Source organism: Tuber melanosporum (genome assembly GCF_000151645.1).
Source record: "Tuber melanosporum whole genome shotgun sequence assembly, scaffold_197, strain Mel28".
Lineage (NCBI taxonomy): Eukaryota > Fungi > Ascomycota > Pezizomycetes > Pezizales > Tuberaceae > Tuber > Tuber melanosporum.
This window is the reverse complement of record NW_003298860.1, coordinates 120,364-144,224: the sequence shown is the minus strand read 5'-3', so window position 1 is coordinate 144,224 and position 23,861 is coordinate 120,364. Positions and strand designations below refer to the sequence as shown.

The following is a 23,861-nucleotide window of genomic DNA, read 5'->3' as shown; positions in this document are numbered from 1 at the left end:
AGGGTTTTAACATAGGAATGCTCCTAAAAGTAGGTTAGCGGTCAAATGCAGTATCTCCACAGTTGCCAATGTAATCACTACGGATTGTATTAAGGAACTCAAAGTATTACGATTTACTCACCTAGATGTAGATTGTCACATCCATGTTGGTAATCGAATGGCTCAGCTAGTGATAGAAAAAATTAACTCGACAGATGTGATGGAAATAGATGACCTAGAGATCACCAAGAGAGGTACAGCAAGATTTGGCAGTACAGACATCACAATAAGAGCTATAACTATCCCAGAATTGGAACTAGTTGTTAGCCTGCTACATGAATTAATAGACCAAAATACTCACTGGTATGATGTTGCTGAAATACCTGAGTGAACTCTTATTACCAGTACTATACTAGCCAGCAAAGAATTAAAGAAATTTAATCCTGAATTCCTGGAGCCATCCTAAAAGCTATCTTAGGGGACAAAGAATGACTTAAGAGAAGAAATAAGTTGAGAAACTATGAGACAATGGCAAACCTTTCCTAAAAGACTAGACCTTGTCCAACAAATTGCTTTATTATTATAATCAAAGATTATTCATACCAAAACACCAGGATTTTTACATAACAGTAGCTAAATAATGTCACAATATTAAAATAGCAAGATATTTTGGACAAGAAAAAACTCTCCAAATAATTATGATAGACCCTATTGGAAAGACTAAGCAGATTGGGTAAACTATTATGTGCAGTTATGTGACGATTGTCAACATAATAAATCCCCACACTATGGGAAATATAGCCTACTACAACCACTGTCTATACCGTATACTGCATGGATATCAATATCTGCAGACTTTATTATGCAGCTACTACAGAGTCAAGAATGTATCCAGATTATAGCAGTAGTTGGCTAGTATACAAAAATGGCCTACTTAGTCAGATTAAAAGAAACAGCTACAGCATAAGACGTAGCTACAGCCTTTAGAAAAGAAATATGAAAGCTACACAGCTTACCATCCGAAATTGTCTCAGACATGGACTCAAAGTTTGCAAGAAAATTCTGGAAGTCCTTGTATAAAACATTGGACATAAAAAGAAGAATGTCTACAGAGTATCACGTACAAACAGACTGACAAATAGAGTGAAGCAATCTCGGCCTAAAAGGTTACTTGCAAGGTTTCGTCAACTATGATCAAGATGACCACTAGCAACTGTTGCCCTTAGCTGAATGTGCCTACAATAACTCAGCAACCACTCTACATGGAATAACTGCATCATATGCAAACTATGGGTTGCATCCACAGACCAAATAGATAACAGAGCATGAGTCACAAAATCTAGGAGTAACATGTTATGCAACTAGATAAAAACAATGCGTGAACAAGCAAGGTAATCACTTGAAAAAATATGAGAATTTATAGCAAAGTATTACAACAGAATGGCCATGGAACAACCTGACTTGGAAGTGGACAACAAAGGAATGGTAAATGTAAAGAATATTCACACAAGCCGAAAGTCAAAAAAACTGAATGTAAAATTATATGGACCATTCGTAATATTGGAAAAATGAGAAAGCTATACATTCAAACTCAACATCTCAGATTATTAGAATATATATCCAGTATGCCACCTATTCCTGCTAGAACCTTACAGGTACTGAATATGCGAAGACCAGTGACAGCCTTCCAGAAAGTGCCAAGATCTTGAAAGCAACTTACAACGAGAGATCAAGAAAATTGTAAAAAGCAAGATACACTTTTCTAGGAAGAGAGTAGGCAGTCTCTACCAACAGGTATGTGAACTATAATATTTTGCAAAAGGGCGAGACTGTTCTGAAGTGGAAAACATCTGAGAGCCATCAACAGGCATGGATAACACAAAAGAAATGGTGGAAGAATTCCACAGATATAATCCAGAAATGCTACAGCTAGCAGAGGAAGGACAGTAAGGAACAGGTTTTCTTTCCGTGATCTAGCAAACATGAAAGGTTTTTTACCCTTCTTTTATCTGGTTGTAAAGGAGTTAAGATTTAACATTTACATTTTATTGTTTAAATTTTATTTTTAATTTATTTAAATATATACCCAAAAAGGTATTCGAGGTAAAGCCTAAGGAGCAGGAAGCACATATTAGAAGTACTGTGATCTGATACCTAGGAACCACCCTAGTCTCCAACACCCACCTTGAGCCCCCATATGGTGCTCACATATTATTATACATATCAATCTTAGTTGCGTCCTGTAACTAAAATGCTGCAGAATTGAAGGTGTTAGAATAACACTATATACATCACTGTCGTTCATCTGACTGGATCCTGTTTTTGAGTTATATAGGAGGGGCTCTTCATTTAGGTCAGGAAAGTAGAACAGAGTATATCCATTAACTACTCAGGGAGGTACTGGGCTTCAAAGATGAAACACCTTCAGCATAGGCTGTAAGTAACAGGATGTTTTCAAACAAAAAATATGGTATGAAATATTAAAGGATCTTTGTAAAAAGCCAACATATTCTCAGCCACTCTACAATAATTAGAAGTGTTTGGAACTCCAAAGAACACAACCAAAAAAGCCAATGAACTTCGTGGAGTGCTACAGCTAGGTGTAGCGATGTATCGTAGTTGTCGAAATTATCTCCAATACTTTACAGCATCTAACACCTATTACCTATTACATCCGAGAGTTATCATCCAAGAGATTATCTAACAATCCAGTAGAATAGCCTCCTGCAAATTAGTAGGAAGTAATTCAGAAAACATCTGTTGGTTAGTTCAAGAGCTATAAAGATTTCAAGTCAGCAATCTAAGAAGGTTGCATTTACGACTTCTCCTGTAGATATGACCTGAAGATGAAACTAATCATTTCATCAATAAAGAGACTATTGGGGCCAACTCAGTTTGACTTGAGAACTAGGCTATAAGTCTAATAACTCTGAAGATTGAATAATTACTATTAGAAACAGTACAGTTCCCAAGTGACGAAATAGTAATTACTGAAGAAGGTGTGATCATTTTCAGGGTCTCCTAGTGTTCGCACTTCAGATGAATACTCAACATTGCAAGTTACAGTTAATGAGATACATAATTTGTATGAGAGATAAATGTTGTTCACGAACACTTAGATGCAGAATATAAATATTGAAGTAACTCCTGAGTTTTTAGATATCATCTAGCAACAGAGAAGAGACCTTAACAATGTAATCTTGTTTTCATGATTCAATTCTATTTTTTTACACTCTTAGCAGTCATAAACGAAACAAGTAATCTTTTGAGCCTTTCTAGACAAATCTCCATTTACAAAATAAATCTTGATTAGCCTAGACAACTTTGAGTCTATATAGATCATCTCCACCTAACACCAGTGGACTTTGTATTGCTTCTCTATCCACACTCAATTTTTGCAACCTAGTCACAGTATCCATAAACTTAAATCTTAAAGTACAATATTAAAACTCTTTTTACAATAACCTAGACATAAGTATGTTTTATATTGGCTGTGTCCTGTGCATTCTGTATTTACTGAGAAGGATTCTAACATTAGTTACCATGTCCTGTTAGGTTCTATTGCATCTGGACTTTGGTTATCATATCTACTTGCATCCTAAACTTAGTTACCATGTCCACATATGTCCTGAATCACAGTTAGCATTCTGGTATTCTCTACCTCTGAGCAAACAGAACACAAATGATACAGGTGCTTATTTTTACCAATAGTACAGTTTGTCTGACTAAGGTACCTAGCCAACAGTACCTCTACTTAGTAGCCTCTTGTCTGCCACTACTCCTATTGTACTAGTCTCTTAATACCACTATGGGAAAAGGTTTAGCTAACTGTAATAGTAATTTATGAAGTCTCATTACACTATATTCCTGTATGACAATAGTCAAATTCACCATTATTGTAACAACTTTGTATAACTCTGGCCCCACCATACTTCCTCTATACTAGAGAAAACAGAAATCAAGAAATTTATACCATATATAAACATACAAATATGGGGTATAATAAAATTGCCAATCTGATGAATCTCTCCAAATCAAATATTTCTACAATAATAAAGAAGTCTGAAAACAATAATTGTATTACACATGATACTCCCTGAGCTGGCAGACTAACTACGATGACCAATTCTAAAATGAAGATCATACTTAACATTATTAATGCTGAGCCTCATTTAGCATTCAAGAATGTCATCTAAAAGGCTAACATTAGTCTTGGAAAATATACTATCAATCAAATCTCTGATGTAACTGGCTTCAAGATTAAAATACCAATGTAAAAGCCTTTGGGAGAAAAGGACAGAAGAAGAAGAAAAAGGTATTTACTAGAAAGAGGAGGTATTAGATAAGAGCTTAGAAATGCGTGGTTTTTGTTGATAAGGTCACTATTGAATATAATCTAAATCTAGTAGGAAGAAAGGTCAGACTTAGAGTAAATATAGAGATAGAGGAAAAAAACTTAAAGCCAAGTTTTAAGTCTGGAAGAACTAATATTGAGATCTATACTGCAATCATATATGGAAGACAGATTGAGCTAATTCTTGTCAGGAGAAGGAGTGAGGAGGAATATACCATTAAATCAAACAGACTTTATCTAAATGCACCTCAGTATACTACTAAAATTCATCAACCATACTTTATTCCCTTCATAGAAGGAATAAATAGATCTCCAAGAACTATTTATATGGTAGCTGAAAATGCATCATGGCATAATAGTTTGAGAAACACAAGATTGCAAGAGGATTGTGGATACAAAAGACTGTCTTAACCTCCCAGGTTCCCAGATCTGAATCCTGTTTAGAATACTTAGTCTCTTCTCAAAAAGGCCCTTGAAAAGTGGTTCCCCAAGTTGAAAAAAAGGCCATATAGTGCAGTTGCATTATTTCAGTTCGCCAAGGAGGAGTGGGAGCATATTCTCCAAGAGACAATTTATAAATAGATTAAAAGAATGCTTAACAGAGTTAAGACTGTACTGGATGCAAATAGAAGTGATATAAAATGGTAAAATATATTTACAATTTTCTATTACATCTTCTCCACTATCTATTCTATAATTGAGTTTTTATGATATTTTCCAAATTTTCATGTTTTTATTTTATTGGAATAGTGTAATTGCGCTAAGGGGTATGAAAACTTATTGGAAACGAGTATACTATAAATTCATAATATATCCTAATATACTGGTATTTAAAAAGTTTCTGTACCCCTTCATAACAATGAAAATGTGCACTCACCACCTTTTTGATATTTATTTCTTAGTTTTGAAAAGAATTCTAAAAAAATAAGCATCAAGCTTAGATAGAATTTACTTTTTGCAAAAATGATTCTAGTAAAAAAGATAATAATAATAAATATAAAACATATTCTGTGAACTAGTATTTTATAAAATATACTTTTTTTCTGTAATTTTGTATATAAAAATAGAGGTTACAGTTAAAAACTCAATAGATCTATCATATACAAATAGATTCTGAAATTAAATTATATCATAATCTATATATCTGAGTAGCAATTAAATATACAAACATATTATTTGCACAAACACCTAGTATGATATATGAAAATAAAAATAACTTAAGAAAAAGGAAATAATATTCCAATTGTTGTAGAAATAAATAAGAAAATATTTAATATAACTAATATAACTCATGAAAGTATATTTTAAGATTATATTATATTTAAATTTATTACATTCTTCAAGCTTAATAGTAATATCTAGCCATAGTAAATTCTAATCCAAACATATTACCTGATTAACTATATTCTATACTTCAGGGGGAATATTTTAAAAATTAGTATTTATAATAACTGAATTAAGAAAACCACATATTATATTAGACAATAATTGTTGTATTTTTATATACTTCATTGAATTTACTAGACAGAGTGTAATTGTATAAAACTTGTAAGCCTATTTTACCATAGTAACTGTGTGATATAGTAGTTAAAGCATATATACTAGCTTGAGAAGAACTACTGAACTATTAATATCACAAACATGGCTTGGCATGAAAAAGGTTTTCATGTGACACATGGTTATGAGTTACAGGTATGTTATTGTTTCACATATATGACTCATTCGAGTCATATGATTTGTTATGTGTAGAATTTGTGATGCTTTCGCACATGGCTCAAATATGAGTCATAGGATGTGTGTCTGGCAAGTGTGCCTTGCAAGTGTGCCTTGCGAGTATGCCTTGCGCATATGATTTATGTTTCGCACATGACCTCGTTATGAGGTCATGGGTTTCACGCATATGACTCAGTCGAGTCATATGATTTGTTTATTGCGTTATAATTGGTTTATGAGTTTTTGCACATGACCTCGCTACAAGGTCATGGATTTTGAGTACGTGACTACTTTGGTCACATGACTAATTTGTTATGATTTGGTTTCGCACATGTGACCACTTTGGGTCACATGACTACGGGCGGGAAGAATACTATATAAGGAAGCTGATATGGCCGAGAAGAATCGGTTCTTCATGCTTTGTTCGAAGTACTTTTCCTACTTATTACTTTAACGAATATAAAACACCGTTACGATCTTTATCTTTATTGCAACATTATCATTACGCTGAGAAAAGTTCCTCACGAAGAAGAGTTAGAGAAAGCTTACAATAGGCATTCCCGATAGAAGACAAAGGTCTTGTACTATCGGTAACGTAGGCAGAGGCCTAGTGCTATTGTAAGACTAAGGAAAGAAACAGAAGAGGAAGAGAAGTATCGTTCCCCGTCGCCAAGAACTAACTGTCCAAGGAGGGATTATTACAATTAAGAATAAAATTTGCATATAATTAATTTAATACAAAATTATTTTATAGTGACAATAAATATTAAAGGTTTGAGTAAAATACTGTATTTTACATACCCAATCTATCTTAATTCTATAAAATAAACAGTACTAATATTAGTCTATATTTATAAAACTCTTATAAATTAACTTATTTAGTATCTATTACACTCCTATGTTATCAATTTTTATAACTTGAAAATTTTTTATAAAATATTGAAAAGCACAGGTTCTAGGATATTTAATATTTTATATTCTTTGTTCTTGATTTTCTCTAGACTGCTATTGTTACTATGGAGTTATAATATTCTAATAAAATATTCTTTTTATTTCCTTACATTTACATACTTCTTAATTGTATTTTTCTATCGACTTTTGTGTTGACAGAGTATGGAACTTGATGGATTGCACCAGGTTGCCAAGGAGTATGGAAACTTATTAGACATGAGTGTACTGTACCATAGAAGACTTGTGTAACCAGACGCTATATAACCTTACACCCACCGCAACACAATCCCCACCACCAAAAAAAAAAAAAGCCAATACCAAAGCCGCGACCAAAACCAGAATACCAAGCTCGCTCTCTCACTCACTCACTCAATGTCCGAGCAATCCACGACACCGCCACCCCCCACCCCCACAAAAGGCGACCCAGAATGGTGGAGGAAGAAATTCAGTGGACTCCCGGGCCTAGGCCTAAGCGATGAAAAACGCGCCGCCCACCGTGCTGAAGCCGAGTGTCGGAAGTGCGAGAAGAACCGAGACTACCTCATGAACTACAGTTCCGTCCCCTCCCCTCCCCCAAACCCCAGCCCAGCCCCACTAATCTTGCATAACATAATAATAGGCCCCATAATCCGCTTCATGCTACAGAACATCTCAAAGCTAAACGGCAAAATGGACGATTCAAACATAAGGTGCATGCCCTGTGAGAACTTCCAGTCCGGCGGCTTCTCACCCGAGTATGGGGTCCTACTCTGCCAGAACCGGTTGCGCGATAGGGGGCATATGGAGGACACGCTCGCGCACGAACTCGTCCATGTGTACGACCACTTGCGGTTTAGGGTTGATTGGGAGGAGTTGAAACATCATGCTTGCTCTGAGGTATATATATCCCGGGAATGCGAATTTCGGATCGTCGGATGGTCTGGTCTGGAGGCTGATCCTTTTTTTCTCCGCTGGCCCCGTGCAGATCAGGGCGTCAAGTTTGAGTGGGGAATGTCGGTGGGCGAGGGAGGCATTTACGAGAGGAGTTTTCGACTTCACAAAACAGCACCAGGTTTGCGTCAAGCGACGGGCTATTTTGTCTGTGCAGAATAACCCAAAGTGCAACGGTGAAGCAGAGGCGACCAAGATCGTCAACCAGGTCTTTGACTCTTGCTTTGCTGATACCCGACCCTTTTCCGAGATCTACCGCTAACTCTCTTCAACTCGTCAACCCCCCAATTTGTATCATATACCAGGAGCTCGCCATCATGGGAGAGAGGGAGCAAGTGTGGCTCTCTCTTATGATGCTCACGCATTTGTATAATAACCTCGCCCTTCTTGCCTTTTCGCCTTGTACAACATAGAATTATCATTGACCTTTAACCCCAGAAGGATACATGAACCCGTACACGCCAAAGCACAAAATAACAACATAAGGTAGGAGACGCAGTACAGATAAAAACGATCCCCAATAAAAAATGAATCCCCCCAGGCCCCCGATCCCCTTCGATGCTTTCCCATCTTGCGACTAAAAAATGTCAAGATTTGGGGGACGCAGTAAGTAGAATAATTCGTGACTCGGGCAATCAAACACCCTCCCCATATTGATGTCACGGCTTTTCAGTGCTACCGCCTGAGCGCTTTGTGATATTCGCTCCAGGTTTTGGCGCACAGTGCTTCAAGATCCACGGATGCTTTGCGACCTCATCCAACGGGATCCGCTGATCAGGCTTTACAACAAGTAGCTAAGGTAATAAATAATATTAGCATGCTAGACAGGGCCTCCAGACGTGATTGAGCAAACCTTTTTAATAAGATCGGCCGCTTCTAGGCTGACGAAATCGGGGATTTTCATATCAGCCCTAACGATCCTCCGTTGTGTCTCCACGGGTGAATCCTCAAACGGCGCTGCCCCAACTAAGAATTCGTACGTTAAAACACCGAGAGACCACAAGTCTACTTTCTCATTGTGGTAATTGCTGCCGTTCAGCATCTCTGGTGGGAGATAATCAAGAGTTCCACACATAGTAGTACGTCTACAGTATTCGAACTCAGTAATAGACCAAGACTGGCATCGAGAGAGCGATCATACCTTGAATTAGGAGCGTGCACACTCCAGCCGAAATCGGATATCTTGATCTCACCGTGTATTCCGACAAGGATGTTTTCGGGCTTGATATCACGATGGATAACATGCTTTTTATGGAGATACTGAAGAGCAGCAGCCATCTGAGCAATGTACTAAATACGCCGACGTGGTTAGCTGGGGGCATAAGGCAGGGTTTTATAACAATAACATACCTCAGCTGCACGCCTTTCAGAGAACCTTCCAACCTTCCTCAACATCTTATAGAGTTCCCCCTGTCCGGCAAACTCAAGGATTAAGAAAACCCTCTTCGAGTCATGGAAATGCCCGAACAATCTCAGGATATTGGGATGTCTCAGGTTTGACTGAATTTCAATCTCCCTTCGGAGCTGCTTCTCAACCTTCCCCTGTTGAAGCTCGCTCTTATGCAAAACTTTCAGGGCACAGACAAACCCATTCTTGCGTTCTTTGGCGAGATATACACGGCCAAATTTTCCTTTCCCCAGGGGGCGCCCTATTTCAAACATCCCCAGGTGGAATTCACGTGATGAGGGCATAGACCGTGGAATGGTCAGAGCATCCGAGCTATCCGACTTCCTTTGCTGTTCCGATGAAGCATCCTGAGCTTTGCGAGGAGGAGGAGAAGGTGGTGGCATCTCTGAAGGCCTCCATTGGTTATTGGCATGGTTCTGATTGTGCACAGCAATTTTCAGTAGAGGATGCCTGGGAGGGCCAGTTTGCTGACTTTGCTTATCTTGTAGCAAGCTACCAGCCGTGCTCGAGGATGCCTTATTAGTCTAGAACCCAAGTTAGTAAAAATTTCTCCTCTTAAGGCCAGAGAGCACCATATACTTTTGATTTGTGAGGCCCAGAGGCCGGATTGGCATTCTCCTCGTTCACAGATATCCCGGCCAGGCGGGCCTCAATCTCCCTTAAAGACATCTCTGAAGCTTCTATAAAAGACTAGAGGATATGAGGTTGGAAAGTGCAATGAGAAGTCGATAATTGATGGAGAGACGGAGATTGAGGGAGGAGGAAGAGGAGGACTGAAGTCCCCGAACCTATAAGGGTCATCAACAAATAAGCTGCAAGGGTACCTATCGTTACCACGACAACCAGGATGACTAACATTGGCGACGCCGGACAACACTTTGTACCACACAACACGCAATGAGCCTGAGGTGTGGATACCGGTATTATTTTTAACCCAACCCTGGGTCAAGAGGAGGATTGGTGGTGGATAGGCGGATTCACCTCCTACGGTAGTTCGCAGATACAATTATCATTGGATTGCTCGAACACCTTTGGGTTTCAGGTGATTCATATCCACGATGATGTCCTTCGCCCACCTCGGTTGTCGTCCTTACCCCGACCGCCGACCACCGTCCTGGAGAATAGGGCGGGCAAATCAGACTGCTGCCGAAGACTGCCTTTTTAGCGCAAGGAATGTTGTTGATTCAAAGTTCATCGAAACGACCACCCTAGAGAATCATCATGGGTCACTCGTATACCCATCAAAATCAATGCAGGTATTACATTCTTTGTTTCATCAGATATACTGGCTGTATTTGCCGATGTATGATGGGGCAGCCCAAGCGCAAGTGCGATCATAACCTCCGGTAAAATTGTTCGGGGATGGCCCCTCGAGCACGACAAATGGCGGTCTGATGTGCTGTATTCGTGCACCCTCAACGCACTGATACTCTGAAGTTTACGGATGCAATTTGGTAGCGATTTGTTTCCCACTTAACGTCCATTGTCATAAGCCACTAGGGAGCGGGAGCCCATCTATGGCTTTGTCAGGAAACTTGGTTGGCAGCCAAATCAGAAGGGAGGCTTGTGTAAGTACTAGGACACCACATGGAAAATGCAAGTAATATGGAATTAAACGAACAGTTCGTTACCGTACTCGCTCGGCAGCCTACTCCAGCATACGACAACGGCTTTAGCACAGCAGGGTCAGTTGTCAAATCTCAGCCGTAGAAGACTGATCGTGCGAGTGTAACCCCAATTCCGTATCGCCAGCGTGAGGTGGTAGAAGTGAAGAGCAGTGAGTGGGTGTATGCAGGCGCTCAGATTTTGCTCCCCAGTTCCCTCTCCAGTTCCCCTTCTCAGGCAAGCTATTTTTGACGACTACTCGAGTAAGGAGGGCGGCGGGGAGTGGGTTTCATCGCTGAGAAATCCAAAAAACTAGCCACACCTGACCTGATTCGGTCTAGGGAACTCGCTAGTAGAATGAGGCTCGGAAAAGGTGAATATTTTGACAGTCTCATGTTTTGTCATAACTTTTTACTATTTAGTTCTACCAGTATTACTTAAGTCCGCCGGAAACCTTATTACTCGTTTACTAACAATTGATGGCGCTTGAATATCAGGTTCTCTATCTCGTGAATACTAGGAAGGGGTGACTGACTGTCTGTAGGTTTGAAAGTTGTCGGGGGGGTTGGCCTGTGGTAGCAGTTCTGTGGAATAAGGATGACGATGAATAAAGAAAGAGCAAGATGGCGGTGGGGGGGAAGGGGGAGCACTCTCGGTGGTGATGAATGGTGGATCCTTCCAATGGAAAAGGGCAGCCGGACAAACAGTCCCCCCAATTTTGGCTGGCCTGTCTGCATGCAGGCAGTAGGGATTGTCTCGAAAAGGACGTACTCTGGAAGGTAACCACAACAAGAATACGGCGCAATACGGTGCCTTCACTTCCATTGAGAGAAGACATGGCGAGGGTAGAAAGTGGGATACATGATTTGAAGCTTCACAGCATAGATTGATTGATATTGTATTGAATCATGTGAGAATTGTTTCCAAAAATATAGGCCCCAATTTTTTGTCGCGAGCAAAAGGGTCGCCGTGTTGGGTGTGGAGAGCCTGTCAAAGTCTCCCTTCTGAAGGGGAGGAACTTCTTGGTTTTCCAATTCCTCGAGGGGGAGAGTCTTGGCAGCTTGGCGGAAGTGTTCTGGGGGAGAACCTTCGGCGCACGCCCTGTCCGCCGCCTCCTTAGCTAAGTTGCGCTGCTGCTCCTCCCACACAGTTAGCAGCAGCAGCAGCAGTGGTGGTGGCAGTCCTCCTCGAAAAAAAAAAAGATGTCCTCTCCGTCCGTCCTTCCGCGTTTTCTCACCCCCCCCCTCGTCCTCTCACCCCCCCTCCTCGCTTCTCCTCCTCCTCCTCCTTTCCGCACCACCACCATAACGTCTACCGCTGTCACCACCGCTCTCATTGTCATTACCATCACCGCTACCTCCTCCTCCTCCTCCCCCTCCCCCATCATCACGCCCGCCCTTCCCCTCCTCTCATTCCTCTCTCCACCACCTCTCCACCATTTGGCCCGACGACATACTCCCGCTCTTGCAGTCCAGCATCCTCTTCTCCACCCTCCTCCTCTTCCTCCCGCGTTTATATCCGGGTGATTGTCATCGCCGACGATAGGAACCGTCCCGTTAAGTTGAGGCTCCCGCATCGCCCGTCGACCCCCTGTTCCGGCAGGTGAACTCTGTGTCCGTGCTTCGCTGTGTCGTCGTGAAATAATATCTTCGGTCAACAGCTGCCAGTGCTTTCCGGGCGCCTTCTTGCAGTCTTTCCTTCTCTTCCACTCATCTCTTCCATTTCCCCTAAATATCTTTCCTTCCTTGGCAATATTCATTCCAATCGCTTGGTCTTCTAGAATTCTTTCCTGTCTGTGAGGGATATTTTAGGCCCTCTCTCTTTTAACATCGCCATAGGGTTTCAATCCCTTTCTGCCTGTCTACCAGCGAGGATGGTAAGAACTACTTTTGAGCCCCTAATCGTTATATTTATGATCGGATTATGTTATTCCTTGCCCTCTCTTCCCATACAGTTCGGGGTTGATATAAAGCGCAGGTATTATATAAGAGGAAGCCCGTACAGCTCGTCGCTAGCCCTGATATCGACGATGAATCTCAAGAGGTGTGTCTCAATTTATCCGTTGAAGGAGGCGAGATTTGGATATAGAGTTTGTGGACTTACCTCTTCAATATATTCTAGGTTTGGCAAATTTCGCAGACTGGGGAGGTCTTTGTCGACTATCAGAGTTATTTGGATAGGTATTTAATCGTCATTTGCCCCAGACCCCTTCTGAATGACTATACTAAGGCTTGGTTATTCCTAAGGCTCGATTTTTACAAAACGGTAAGGCATTTAGTAGTGTCTGATGTCACATGTTTGTTCGAAAGTGTTTGGACCAATTTGCAAGAGCGTGGCTGACTTAGTTAATAAAGAAGCAATTCAGTTGCGAGATTACAGGTCACATGAATCTCAGCTTCTTTGAGGCATTGATAAGTGAAGTAAGCACCTCACCTGGAGATGGTAAAGGCCGTGTCAGAGGGATCTTACGGAAAGCGCAGACCAATAGTTCGCAAGATGTCGATCAGACATTCCCCGAGGCCCTTAAAGACCCTGTTCTCAGGAAAGTACAATTCTCGACGGTGTCGAGAATTGATACGTTAGGTAAGATGGTGATTCTATTGATAAATATTATATACAATTTACTAACATGTTATATAAAGTTGACCAATTGCATGACGTATGTTACCCCACAATGGGTTTTATCGCCTCTTCGTTACTAACTTTCTTTCCTTTCCTTTTTTTTTTTTTTGGCAGTCATTCAAGAGCGACTTTTACCCTGGCGAACATGTTACAGCGATACTACCCAATGGTGATCGGGTGGAGGCATTGGTACGCGAAAAGACAATGTTTCCTGAGCTGCGATATGCTAGTGGTGATATTCAGCGAAAAGGATTCTCCCGTTACACCGTCAAACTTATCAATAGAAATGATGAGGAGGCACAAGTCGACAATGAGCATCTCGTACGGGACAAGAAGTCCTTCACGAAGGCTATGTTACGCTCCTTTATTAAGAATACTGTGTCGAGAGAGCCATGGAATGGGGCGCCTTGGCTGGTGAAGGAGGAGTTCGCAAACAGATATAAGATCCCGCAAACAGTTCCTCATCACTTGCAGAGGGCTTCTACTGCGGCGGAGAGAAAGGCAAAGGCTTTGGCACAAAAGAGGGAGCAGGGATTAGCTGTTGCTTCCGTGGCCAACAGTAGCTCTGCTCCTTCAACCCCAGTTGAAATCAAACCGGCACCGAAGTCCCATAAGAGCAAGAGCCACCAAGCCGCCATGAAAGTTACCAAACTAATGCAACTTGATCGTGAACCAGGAGCCACATCGAATAGTGCCCGAGCCTCCCCTTGGAGCAGCCCGACTGGAACCCCGGAGGCCGGAATGGCAAAAGTTAATCTCAAGGCCGTGGCCAAGGAAGATACACCCCCGCCTCTGCCACCTCCGCCTAAGCCCATCAAATATCCGATTGAGGATTTGGATCTCCCATATCAGGGAGGCCCTCGCAGGCCCAAGCTCCACTTTCTCTCGCAACTTCCCATATCTGTAAAAACCGAGCCTCCTGCTGTTGATACAATTCGGAGAGCTTCTAGGTCATTGACAAGGTCATCTTTGGTTTCCTCGGCTTCACCCGTGCCCATGAACAACGGCATCGACGAGGAACAAGTTAGTTTCTTTCTCAGCACCTGGGTTTTTCTTAATATCTACTGTGAGCCCTTGCTCTTGGATTCCTTCACTTTTGACGATTACCTTCAGGCGTTGCAATTCAGTAGCGATGAGATTGACTGCGACTTATTTGTGGAGATTCATTGTGCACTTCTCAAAGCAATTGTGAACGAGCAAGGGGTTATCCAAGCACAGCTGCCTGAACCTGAGGAGGACGATGAAGAAGAGGAGGAGAGTGATGAGGAGGAGGACGGGAGTTCGACTGGTTCGGTCGAAGATACTGTCAGGGTGAATGGTGACAAGATGGAAATTGAGGATGATGAGAAATCAAGAGCGAAGTCTGTGGATAGAGAGAGGTCCCATCGGGCCGACGAACTATTTGAAGACAGTGATGGTTGGATTCAGCGTCTGAAAGTGAGGGATTTCAAGAATGGAGGATGGCAGGCTATCGTCGTTGGCGTGCTCTACAGGCTTTCGGTCGACGATCGCTATTCTAAGGATTGTGAGGAAATTCTGAGACATTTGACACCCGTGGGTGAGGAACCGGCACTTGAGAGCGTCCGACAGCGATACCTAACGTTGGATATCAACTTGAGAGCTATGGTTTTGCATTTGCTCTCCAGGCTGACGCACGAGACCAGATCGGTTAGGGATTACATGGAGGAATGTTCTGAAGAGATGACAAAGCATAGGAAGGATAAGATCGAAGTCCAGAGAGCCAGGCGAGACTTGTATGAAGATGTTTGGCCATTTTCTCTCTACCCACTGAGCTAACCACTTGGTTTAGGATTTCTGAACTGAAAATGCTTGATGACGAGAGGAAGATACTTCTTCCCGAGAACACACCCAGGTCACCTTCACCGGTTGCAGCATCTCGGCAGACATCTACTGACGCGGATGGTGATTCTAAGATGACTGGAGCAGATGAGGAAGACTTGGATGGTGATGATGACGAAGATGGCGATGATACCGACCGTGGTAGATCCTTGAGGCGGGGAGGCGAGCGTGCGAACGAGCGCAAGCGAAAACGCGAAGCCGAAAAAGAGAAGGCGGACGCAGCAGCCAAGCTCCCCAAAACCTCGAAACAGTTCCAAAAAGTACTGAAAACGATTGAATCGGTAAAAGCAAAAATTGCTAAGCAGGAGGAAAAAATTGCATCATTTGACGAAGACCTCAGACAAGCCGATTGTGCAAGGTTTAGGATGATGGGGAGGGATAGGTTCTGGAACAGGTACTGGTGGTTTGAGAGAAATGGGATGCCGTTCGGTGGTTTGCCCCAGTCATCAACTGCATACGCCGGATATGCGAATGCAATGATATGGGTGCAGGGGCCTGACCCAAGCGAGAGAGAGGGTTTCCTAGTTGAGGAGGCAGGGACGAAGTGGGCATCTGAGGAGGGGAGTGATATGAGGATGAAAATGAATGGCTCCAATGACGGGAGAATGACTGTGCTTGAACGCCAAGCATTGGAGGAAAGCTCAACCACACTCACATCGCCAACCCAATACGGATATATCGATACGGTCGAAGAGTTTGAGCAAATGTTGTCCTGGCTCGATATCAAGGGTGTCAGAGAGAAAAAACTGAAGCAACAGTTCGAGGAGTATAGGAAGCATATCGAAGAGGGTATGGTTAATCGTAAAAAGTACCTCGCAGGAGAAAGTGAAGGCGCCCCCTCAATGGAAGCCGGCTCCACGCGAATGAATACTCGCGGCAAGACCCATATCGACCCTGAAATTTGGAGGTGTCTTAACTGGACAAATGAAACCATGATTGACGAACACGGCCATACACATTTCGAGCAACCTCAGCCAAGAAAAGCCAGCAAGAAGAAAGGAAGTGCTCAAGAAAAAGGAGTGCCTCTAAACAGGCAAGGAAAGCCGGTCAGTAGGCAGGGGGATCGTTATAGTTTCTGAGAGTTGAGCGCATGGGGCATTTCCTGCATTAATTGCGATTCTTTTTGTTTAACATTTGGCTCTTACAAGAATTGTTGGGCTACTGAATTCGATGCGAGTTGTGGTGCTAAATTTTTTCTTTTTTCTCCTGTCGGCGCAAGGGTTTTTTTTTTCTCCCTCTTTTTTCCCTCTTTTTTTTTTTTCCTTGCTAAGTTCTTTTTTATATCTCTTCTGTGGGTGTTTGCATTGCGGTTTTATTCCCCCTAGTGCTGGAATTTATTATATCTTATACCTTTTGTTGTCCTTCCTTCATTTTTCTCCTCTTTTCTTCCTGTTATTTTCTTTCTCTCATCAATGTCGTCTTTTAATTGTTGACGGTAAATGAGACTGTAAGGTGAGCCAAAACCTAAGCGGTGATTCCCACTCTTTTCTTTCTCTTTACTCTTTTTCTTGTTGACATTTACATTCAATTACCGTTCCTTGTAACCTTTTTTTCTTTATCATATCATATCATATCGTCTTATATAGAGTAGGTTGGATTGGAACCTTTTGGCGGAGGATACCGTATGACGTTGTTTGGAGTTTTCACTAGATACATTATTTTGCTATCGCTACCAAAAAAAATTGAATTTAAAGGAATGCCAAAATACCTTTTATATCTGTTCCTTCCTATCCCACATGCAAGAAGATAATGTCGTAAGCGCATGATAACTTGTGTGCTTCGTTCTAGCGTGAAGCAGAAGCTTCCATACCCTGGTGACCCGCCGATCGCTGAATTTTCCCTGGTGATGGGTTTTCTGCTGTGGATGAATATGGATGCAGCTTCAAGTATCATAACAGCACACCCACCGTCTTACCCTATGGCATCACCCATAATAATATGATACTTGCATTAATATCATAATATCATCCATCGGTGTTGATGTGCGAAAATTGGCCCTTCCCACCAACGCAACGGGTTCACTTCCATGTTTATGGGCTTGTAGGGTAATTTAGTCTTGAGAAATGCCTTTCGAGAGGGTTGAAGTCTTTACAAGCTGTCAAAGTCAACATGTTAACTCTCTCAGATGGCTGAATGGTTCCAATTTCAAGCCATCTGAAAAAAAAAATCTATTTATTGGACTTTTGGGAATGGGGTTGAGTGTTTAGTTATTTCAATTGTGTTTTGTAATTCTTAGGGTATCGTACTACATCATACTTTACAAGAGCTGTATTTTCCAGGAATGCAAATCATCCTTATGGACCTGTAGTGTGAAAAACTTCTAACTCAACCTACCCCATTAAGTAATCTGGTAATCTGGCTTTGATAATTATTTTTCAGATTGGAGTGAGTGGCACCTGGGGATGTTGATAGCGAGCTGTACTATACCTCGTACAAGTTGTAGTGGTTCAGTTTACATTCTTTAGATGTCCACGAGGGCCAAAGAACAAGAGAAGAAGGAGGAAAGAGAGATGGACTAAGGTGACCCTATTCCAAGAGTCACTCTCATTGAGTTACAATGGAAATTTTGCCGCAATTTCCAAATTTAAAGTTTAGTTTAGATGCTCTTCCACTACGGATATCATACCTCCATTGCTCAAAAGTTATTCCGAGATACCGGCAGTGTCATTGTTTACGAAATTCAGTTTTTCCGGAATACCCTGTGGTATGATAGCCCACATTATGATTTAGTTTGAAGACGTATAGTAGTAATTACTGAAAACCGGGTTAAAGTCAATTTTCACTTTGGCTACAACTTGATACACCGGCGCATGTCCCGATTTCCGGGCCCACACAGGTGGTGGTGGGTTCCGGTGTTCTACCATTTTACCGGTACTTGTATCATACTATTGTACCCTTCCCCCGCACCCGATGATAATTTACTCGTAATCCGACCCAGCAACAACGTAAAGATCGAAATGAAATATCATAACAAGCCTCTCTACCCGGGTTAGTATCCCCGGCAGGGTTTTTGACAACCCCGTCGCACCGGTATTATGATACCGATTCATACAAGTAAAATGGAAAAAATTAGATTAAATTAGAAATAACCTACTCGAGTACCTCTCTCTATCTCCCTCCCCCCCTCCCTTTCTCCTGAGGGGGAGGAGGGGGAGGGGTGTTTGCTGCGAGGGGCGCTCTTTCCCTACTCTTACATCTTTCCGTCGGGGGGGGTCTCATATCGGTATCGTACTTGTGTCTGGCAATCAGCATTGTATCCGGAGATACAGAGATGTCGCATAACCACCCACGGTGGAAGGAAAGTCCTCTACTGTACTGTACATATACTCCATGCCGCATGTATGTGGCTACGGTACCGCAAAATAGGCGACAAGTCATTCCTCCCGTGTTTTTCTTGTCTTTTGGTTTGCTTTTTTACGCACTAACTAATAGGGTAACGGGTTAGGTTATCCGCTTTGGTCGAGACTACTAATACGGGGGTGCTGGTCAAGTATTTAAGTCTTGAAATCCTCCTCCTCCCATCCACCTTCCCATCCTTCCATTCCCAAAACCAACAGTCCAAAATCTCCAAACTCGGGAATCGACACCGGACTTGAAAAAGGGGGACAACAAGAAGAAAAAAACTCACAATGGCGGACCAATCCGACCTCCCTAACCTCCAATCCCACCTCCGCTCCTCCCTCCGCCGATACCCCGACTTCCCAAAGCCGGGCATCATGTTCGAGGACATCCTCCCAATATTCGCCTCCCCCGTCCTCCATGAAACGCTGTTGCAGGCGTTGGAACTGCATATCCAGTCTGCCCACCCTCCCACGCTGACACCCCCGTACGTAGGCGTAGACGTCGTCGTGGGCCTCGAGGCGCGGGGATTCCTCTTCGGTCCGTCGCTGGCGCTCAAGTTGGGCGCTGCGTTTGTACCCGTGCGCAAGGCCGGGAAGCTGCCGGGTGAGTGTGTGCGCGTGGCGTACGAGAAGGAGTACGGTACAGATTGGTTCGAGATGCAGGTGGGCTCCATTAAGCCGGGGCAGAGGGTGCTGGTTGTCGACGATATTATTGCCACCGGGGGGAGCGCGAAGGCTACTGGGGAGTTGGTGGGGTTGTTGGGTGGGGTGCTCGTGGAGTACGTTTTTATTCTCGAGTTGGATTTTTTGGAGGGGAGGAAGAAGTTGGGGGCTCCGGTGTATGCCTTGTTGGGGGTTCAGGAGGAGGCGGTGGGGAAGGAGGAAGAGGAAGCAGAGGAGGGGGGTGTGGAGAACAAGTAACTATCGATGGTGCACGGTTAACGGGCGGGATGGGGTAATTAAGGTAATGCTTTCGGGTATGGGATTAGACTGCTCTTGGGGTCACGGTAGAATGGTATCATTGTTCAAAAAAGTATTTGATTCTAGTCATAAGTGTTCGCAAAAATAAAGCATTCACCATTTGTCCATTCTGTGTGTCCCACATGTTCACTGGAAACGCCCCCCAAGCTCTATCCATACACCTAGACAACTTGTGTTCCATAGCCTCTAATACCCTCGGCAAACTTCCAGCTCTGGTTCTGAAGTTCAATATCCTTCTCCCATTCGATATTGACCTTCGCTTCACACTCTGCAGCACCCTCCACATCCTTTCCGGTGATTATAGCCAAGGAATACTTGCTCAAGCTTCGAGCATCACGGTAGAAGAGCACCTTCATGCACTCCTCAATAGTGTCAACCGCCTGTTCACGAGTGATGTTCTCAACGGCGGCTTCGTCTGGGCAAACACGGCGGAGTAGGGGGACAGCGAGATGCGCGCCAAATCCGGTGGCTAGAGCGGGGGCGGAGAAAGTAGTTCCTAGAAGATCCGCCGAAGCCAAGAATCTACACCGGACATTAACCGGGTTACTTCCTTTATGTAGTGGCTGATAAACTCACGGCTTGCCATCATCCCACCCCGCAACCAGTAAGGTATTCCACAGGGGATCGAACTTGCAACGACGCTGGTACAACACCTTGCTAAGGTACCTGTAAATATGCGAGGCACGCAGATGGTGTCCGTCGTTCTGGTACTCCTCCTTAATGATTAAGGAATCTAACAACTTCTCGTGCAAATACTGCATATCCGAGATGTCACCCCCGGCACCAACAACAGTGTGAGTCCCAACCTGCTTCAGACGCTCAACATTGGTGAAGCGGGCGAGGGAACCGTAGGAAGCTGTAGCCGCCATTGTTACCATCGCTGGTGGTAAGAAAAATAAAAACAAGCAGATAGGGGAGATGGGGGAGAATACCAAGATTATCAGCAGCAATAACAACCCCGCCATTGAACTTGAGCGCAACAACGCTGGTGCCAGTAACAATCGGAGACTGGGTATGCTGGTTCGGCATAGAAGATTGCAAATACGAGGCGTCGTATGTACCATAAACGTCGTTTCTGGGCTAGTCGTTGATAAAAAAGAAAGGAGAAAACTGGTCAGTTTTTTTTAAAAAAATGTTGGGGGTTTGATTGATTGATGAAGCGTACTCTACCCCACGCTTCTGGGAGGTGGTTCATAGTGTGGAAACTGCTGCGGTAGACAGTAGGTGGGATAAAGCTTTGGGTATGGTTGCAGGTTGATGGATTGGAGATGAGCGGTGGTTGTGGAAAGCACCCGGGGATGGATCGGTGGAGGTGTTCGAGTGGGTGGAGAGAGATAGTCTAGATCTGAACTGGGTGGGATGTTTGTGTGAGATTGGTCGGGGTTTTGGTGCCAACTACAACCGAAAATGCTAAGACTTTGAGGTAAGACAGAGAGTTTGCTGGTGCCTCTGTTCCATAATTTAGTAACTTAGCTGGTTCGGTTCAATCCAGTTTTATGTTGGTGTGGTGGCAATGGCAAGTCCTATATACAACTAATTTTTTTATCAACTTTGTCTCATTTCTCTAGAGCCTCCCTATTGGCAAAAGTTCCCCATAATTGGACAGTAGAGGAGCTACTGGGTTTCTTATCAGCTGCAAATTTATTGAGTTATTATCTATAAACTTGAGTTGTTAACCACTATGAATTATTTTGAATTATGGTTACCATGGGGGTATGTGGACCTTTCAGACACGGCTGTACCCATAAGCTGCCCCTGGCTATCGATGGGTCCAGGGTCGTGAAGTTGTTGGTACTGTACTGGTAACTTAATCCGAGCAAAAATTTTCTCTCCTCTTGTTGCGTCAGCCATGTTCAGGGAATCGCACTAACCTACTCAATCACCCTTGTCCACCGCTACATTACATACATATTATATACCTTAACCGCCCTAGAGCCTTTGCTTTAGCCGTCATGAATCTTTCTTCAGAATTTGATCGTTTTGGGGGATACTCAACGAGCATGAAGGGAAAACGTGCTTTGACGATTGTTATCAAGCTTGGTTTGTCTTCCCTCACCCATCCGGCCCTTTCCTCTTTCTTCTCCAGGAGATTGACAAACTGAAAAAAACAAACCCCGTGTTGTTATAGGAACTTCATCTATCTGTGACGAAAGGACTCACGACCCGTTGCTGTCGAACCTATCACTGCTGGTTGAAACAGCAGTTAGGCTTAGGAGAGATGGACATCGGGTTATCCTAGTCTCCTCGGGGGCTATTGGGATCGGGCTTAGGAGGTTAGATATTGAGAAAAGGCCTAAACATCTTTCTGCTGCGCAGGTTTGTTCCGATTCTTCTCTTGGGAAGCTCAGGGCTGATTGGTATATGAAAGGCTATTGCGGCGGTCGGCCAATGCAGATTGATTGCGCTTTGGGACGCGCTGTTTACCCAGCTTCAGCAGCCGGTTGCACAGGTTCTATTGACGAGGAATGATATTGCTGATGTTTGTTCTCTCTTGCAAGCCTTGTTGGGATTGCGGCTGATGCGGTTGCTCTGGGATGGTACAGAGGACTCAATACCTCAATGCTTCGAACACCTTTGCCGAGTTGCTGAGCATGGGTATCATTCCCATTGTCAATGAGAACGATACTCTGGCTGTCAATGTATGTTCGAACTGCTCATGCGGCTACCTGCCGAGTGGGAAGGTGATTAACGGTTTGGGGTTTAGGAAATCAAATTCGGCGATAACGATACGTTGTCGGCAATTACTGCTGGCATGGTAAATGCGGATTATCTATTCCTTATGACGGACGTGGATTGTTTGTACACGGATAATCCAAGGACCCACCCGAATGCGCAGCCTATTGAGGTTGTAGAGGACATTTCGACTCTTAAAGTTGACGGTATATATATAGATATTAGCCCATGACTACAACGCTGACAACTTACAGTATCCAGTACTGGCTCGACACTAGGCACCGGCGGCATGGCCACTAAACTCACAGCGGCCCGCCTAGCTACCTCCGCCGGCGTAACCACAATAATCACCCGGTCCTCAATCCCCAGCAACATCTTCCACATAGTCGCGTACATCCAATCCCTCAAAGAAGCCGATCCCAACACACAACCGCAAACCCCCAGTATAACCAAAACTTCGCCAACCCTCACCCCTATCATCAGCACCGACGACCCAATAGCCTTATCCCCGTTGCCCTCCACCCCAACCCGCCTCTCCACGTCCACGTCAACGCTGGCCCGCTCCCCAACCCCCCAACCAGCCATACCGCCGTCGCACCCTCTTCACACCCGCTTCCTGGCTAAACCTCGCGCTCTCCGCGACCGCTATTTCTGGATCCTCCACGGGCTTGCCCCACACGGGACTGTATACATCGACGAGGGCGCGTATGGTGCTCTTACTCGCAGGGACAAAGCCGGCTTGCTCCCGGTCGGGGTAGTGGATGTTGCAGGGACGTTCGCGCAGCAGGAGGCTGTTAATTTGGCTGTTGTTCAGAGGATCGTCGGCGGTGGGTACGTCATTAAGGGGCCGGAGGTGGGAAAGGCGTTGGTGAATTACTCTTCCACTGAGATTGCCAGAATTATGGGGCAGCAGAGTTCTAAGATCCAGGAACTATTGGGGTATGCTGGTATGTATTTCCATCTTCTTTCTTCTCCTTTTATTCTTCCACGTTGGTAGTTGAATGTAGGGCTAATTAATAATGGAGCAGATTCGGAGTATATCGCGTATAGGGATAACACCGCCTTCTTTGCTAGTAGAGCGGAGGAGCAGCGGCCACAACAATAGTAGTGGCAATGGTGGGGTTGTGACATCTGCGGCGTGTTGCATATATGCCACAGTTGGGGAGATGAGTTCGCACAAAAAGGGCGGGGATAGATTGGCGTTTTTCTTATAGAGTTATTCCCTTTGCCAGGCGTTTTGTGTACTTTTCGTGGTGTCTGAGACTCTAAAGGGATTAGGAAATTTAGCGATGTTGCGAGGTATGATATATGGTGGATCATCGGATGTTTTACGTAGGGTAAGTGAGAGTATCTGGCTTGCCGGATGTCAACGATGAAATCATAGAATATCACTCGGCATAACGGGCCCGAAATCTAAACTGAACAGCCGAGATCACTCGACCAC

General features: G+C 43.6%; 7 protein-coding genes; 5 read left to right on the top strand and 2 right to left on the bottom strand.

Moving 5' to 3' along the window:
* Positions 1-7,315: 7,315 nt before the first annotated feature.
* Positions 7,316-8,359, top strand: GSTUM_00000465001 (uncharacterized protein). XM_002837623.2 has 3 exons: positions 7,316-7,550; positions 7,617-7,873; positions 7,962-8,359. The coding sequence occupies exons 1-3, from the start codon at positions 7,370-7,372 to the stop codon at positions 8,187-8,189; spliced, it is 666 nt and encodes a 221-aa protein (XP_002837669.1). The 5' UTR covers positions 7,316-7,369; the 3' UTR covers positions 8,190-8,359.
* A 227-nt stretch (positions 8,360-8,586) lies between these two features.
* On the bottom strand, positions 8,587-10,004 carry GSTUM_00000464001 (uncharacterized protein; the record flags this gene model as incomplete). The annotated part of the gene is made up of 5 exons (XM_002837622.1): positions 8,587-8,721; positions 8,781-9,012; positions 9,069-9,217; positions 9,278-9,859; positions 9,915-10,004. The coding sequence occupies 5 exons, from the start codon at positions 10,002-10,004 to the stop codon at positions 8,587-8,589; spliced, it is 1,188 nt and encodes a 395-aa protein (XP_002837668.1).
* A 2,809-nt stretch (positions 10,005-12,813) lies between these two features.
* On the top strand, positions 12,814-14,884 carry GSTUM_00000463001 (uncharacterized protein; the record flags this gene model as incomplete). Its single annotated transcript, XM_002837621.1, has 7 exons — positions 12,814-12,900; positions 12,930-12,983; positions 13,062-13,130; positions 13,286-13,360; positions 13,421-13,531; positions 13,677-14,765; positions 14,843-14,884. 7 exons carry the CDS (start codon positions 12,814-12,816, stop codon positions 14,882-14,884), a joined length of 1,527 nt encoding a protein of 508 aa, XP_002837667.1.
* Positions 14,885-14,888: 4 nt separating this feature from the next.
* On the top strand, positions 14,889-16,948 carry GSTUM_00000462001 (uncharacterized protein; the record flags this gene model as incomplete). XM_002837620.2 has 2 exons in its annotated part: positions 14,889-15,316; positions 15,373-16,948. The coding sequence occupies 2 exons, from the start codon at positions 14,889-14,891 to the stop codon at positions 16,499-16,501; spliced, it is 1,557 nt and encodes a 518-aa protein (XP_002837666.1). The 3' UTR covers positions 16,502-16,948.
* Positions 16,949-18,966: 2,018 nt separating this feature from the next.
* Positions 18,967-19,851, top strand: GSTUM_00000460001 (uncharacterized protein). XM_002837619.2 is given in 3 exon segments: positions 18,967-19,248; positions 19,263-19,301; positions 19,352-19,851. The coding sequence occupies 3 exon segments, from the start codon at positions 19,052-19,054 to the stop codon at positions 19,830-19,832; spliced, it is 717 nt and encodes a 238-aa protein (XP_002837665.1). The 5' UTR covers positions 18,967-19,051; the 3' UTR covers positions 19,833-19,851.
* Positions 19,852-19,854: 3 nt separating this feature from the next.
* On the bottom strand, positions 19,855-21,089 carry GSTUM_00000459001 (uncharacterized protein). XM_002837618.2 has 5 exons: positions 20,910-21,089; positions 20,677-20,824; positions 20,321-20,600; positions 19,999-20,266; positions 19,855-19,962 (listed from the first exon to the last, which is right to left on the bottom strand). Exons 1-5 carry the CDS (start codon positions 20,937-20,939, stop codon positions 19,906-19,908), a joined length of 783 nt encoding a protein of 260 aa, XP_002837664.1. The 5' UTR covers positions 20,940-21,089; the 3' UTR covers positions 19,855-19,905.
* Positions 21,090-21,253: 164 nt separating this feature from the next.
* GSTUM_00000458001 (uncharacterized protein) lies at positions 21,254-23,624 on the top strand. XM_002837617.2 has 7 exons: positions 21,254-21,784; positions 21,873-22,060; positions 22,113-22,223; positions 22,288-22,383; positions 22,449-22,623; positions 22,672-22,860; positions 22,999-23,624. Exons 1-7 carry the CDS (start codon positions 21,697-21,699, stop codon positions 23,412-23,414), a joined length of 1,263 nt encoding a protein of 420 aa, XP_002837663.1. The 5' UTR covers positions 21,254-21,696; the 3' UTR covers positions 23,415-23,624.
* The last annotated feature ends 237 nt before the right edge of the window (positions 23,625-23,861 follow it).

Coding starts and splice junctions, on each gene's coding strand:
- GSTUM_00000460001 (XM_002837619.2), top strand. CDS start 19,052: ATGGCGGACCAATCCGACCTCCCTAACCTCCAATCCCACCTCCGCTCC. Junction 19,302..19,351: donor GGCGCGGGGATTCCTCTTCG/GTCCGTCGCTGG, acceptor CCCGTGCGCAAG/GCCGGGAAGCTGCCGGGTGA.
- GSTUM_00000465001 (XM_002837623.2), top strand. CDS start 7,370: ATGTCCGAGCAATCCACGACACCGCCACCCCCCACCCCCACAAAAGGC. Junction 7,551..7,616: donor AGACTACCTCATGAACTACA/GTTCCGTCCCCT, acceptor ACATAATAATAG/GCCCCATAATCCGCTTCATG. Junction 7,874..7,961: donor AACATCATGCTTGCTCTGAG/GTATATATATCC, acceptor GGCCCCGTGCAG/ATCAGGGCGTCAAGTTTGAG.
- GSTUM_00000458001 (XM_002837617.2), top strand. CDS start 21,697: ATGAATCTTTCTTCAGAATTTGATCGTTTTGGGGGATACTCAACGAGC. Junction 22,061..22,112: donor AACATCTTTCTGCTGCGCAG/GTTTGTTCCGAT, acceptor GGTATATGAAAG/GCTATTGCGGCGGTCGGCCA. Junction 22,224..22,287: donor CGAGGAATGATATTGCTGAT/GTTTGTTCTCTC, acceptor GGGATGGTACAG/AGGACTCAATACCTCAATGC.
- GSTUM_00000459001 (XM_002837618.2), bottom strand. CDS start 20,939: ATGAACCACCTCCCAGAAGCGTGGGGTAGA. Junction 20,601..20,676: donor TATTGCTGCTGATAATCTTG/GTATTCTCCCCC, acceptor TGGCGGCTACAG/CTTCCTACGGTTCCCTCGCC. Junction 19,963..19,998: donor CTGCAGAGTGTGAAGCGAAG/GTCAATATCGAA, acceptor ATTGAACTTCAG/AACCAGAGCTGGAAGTTTGC.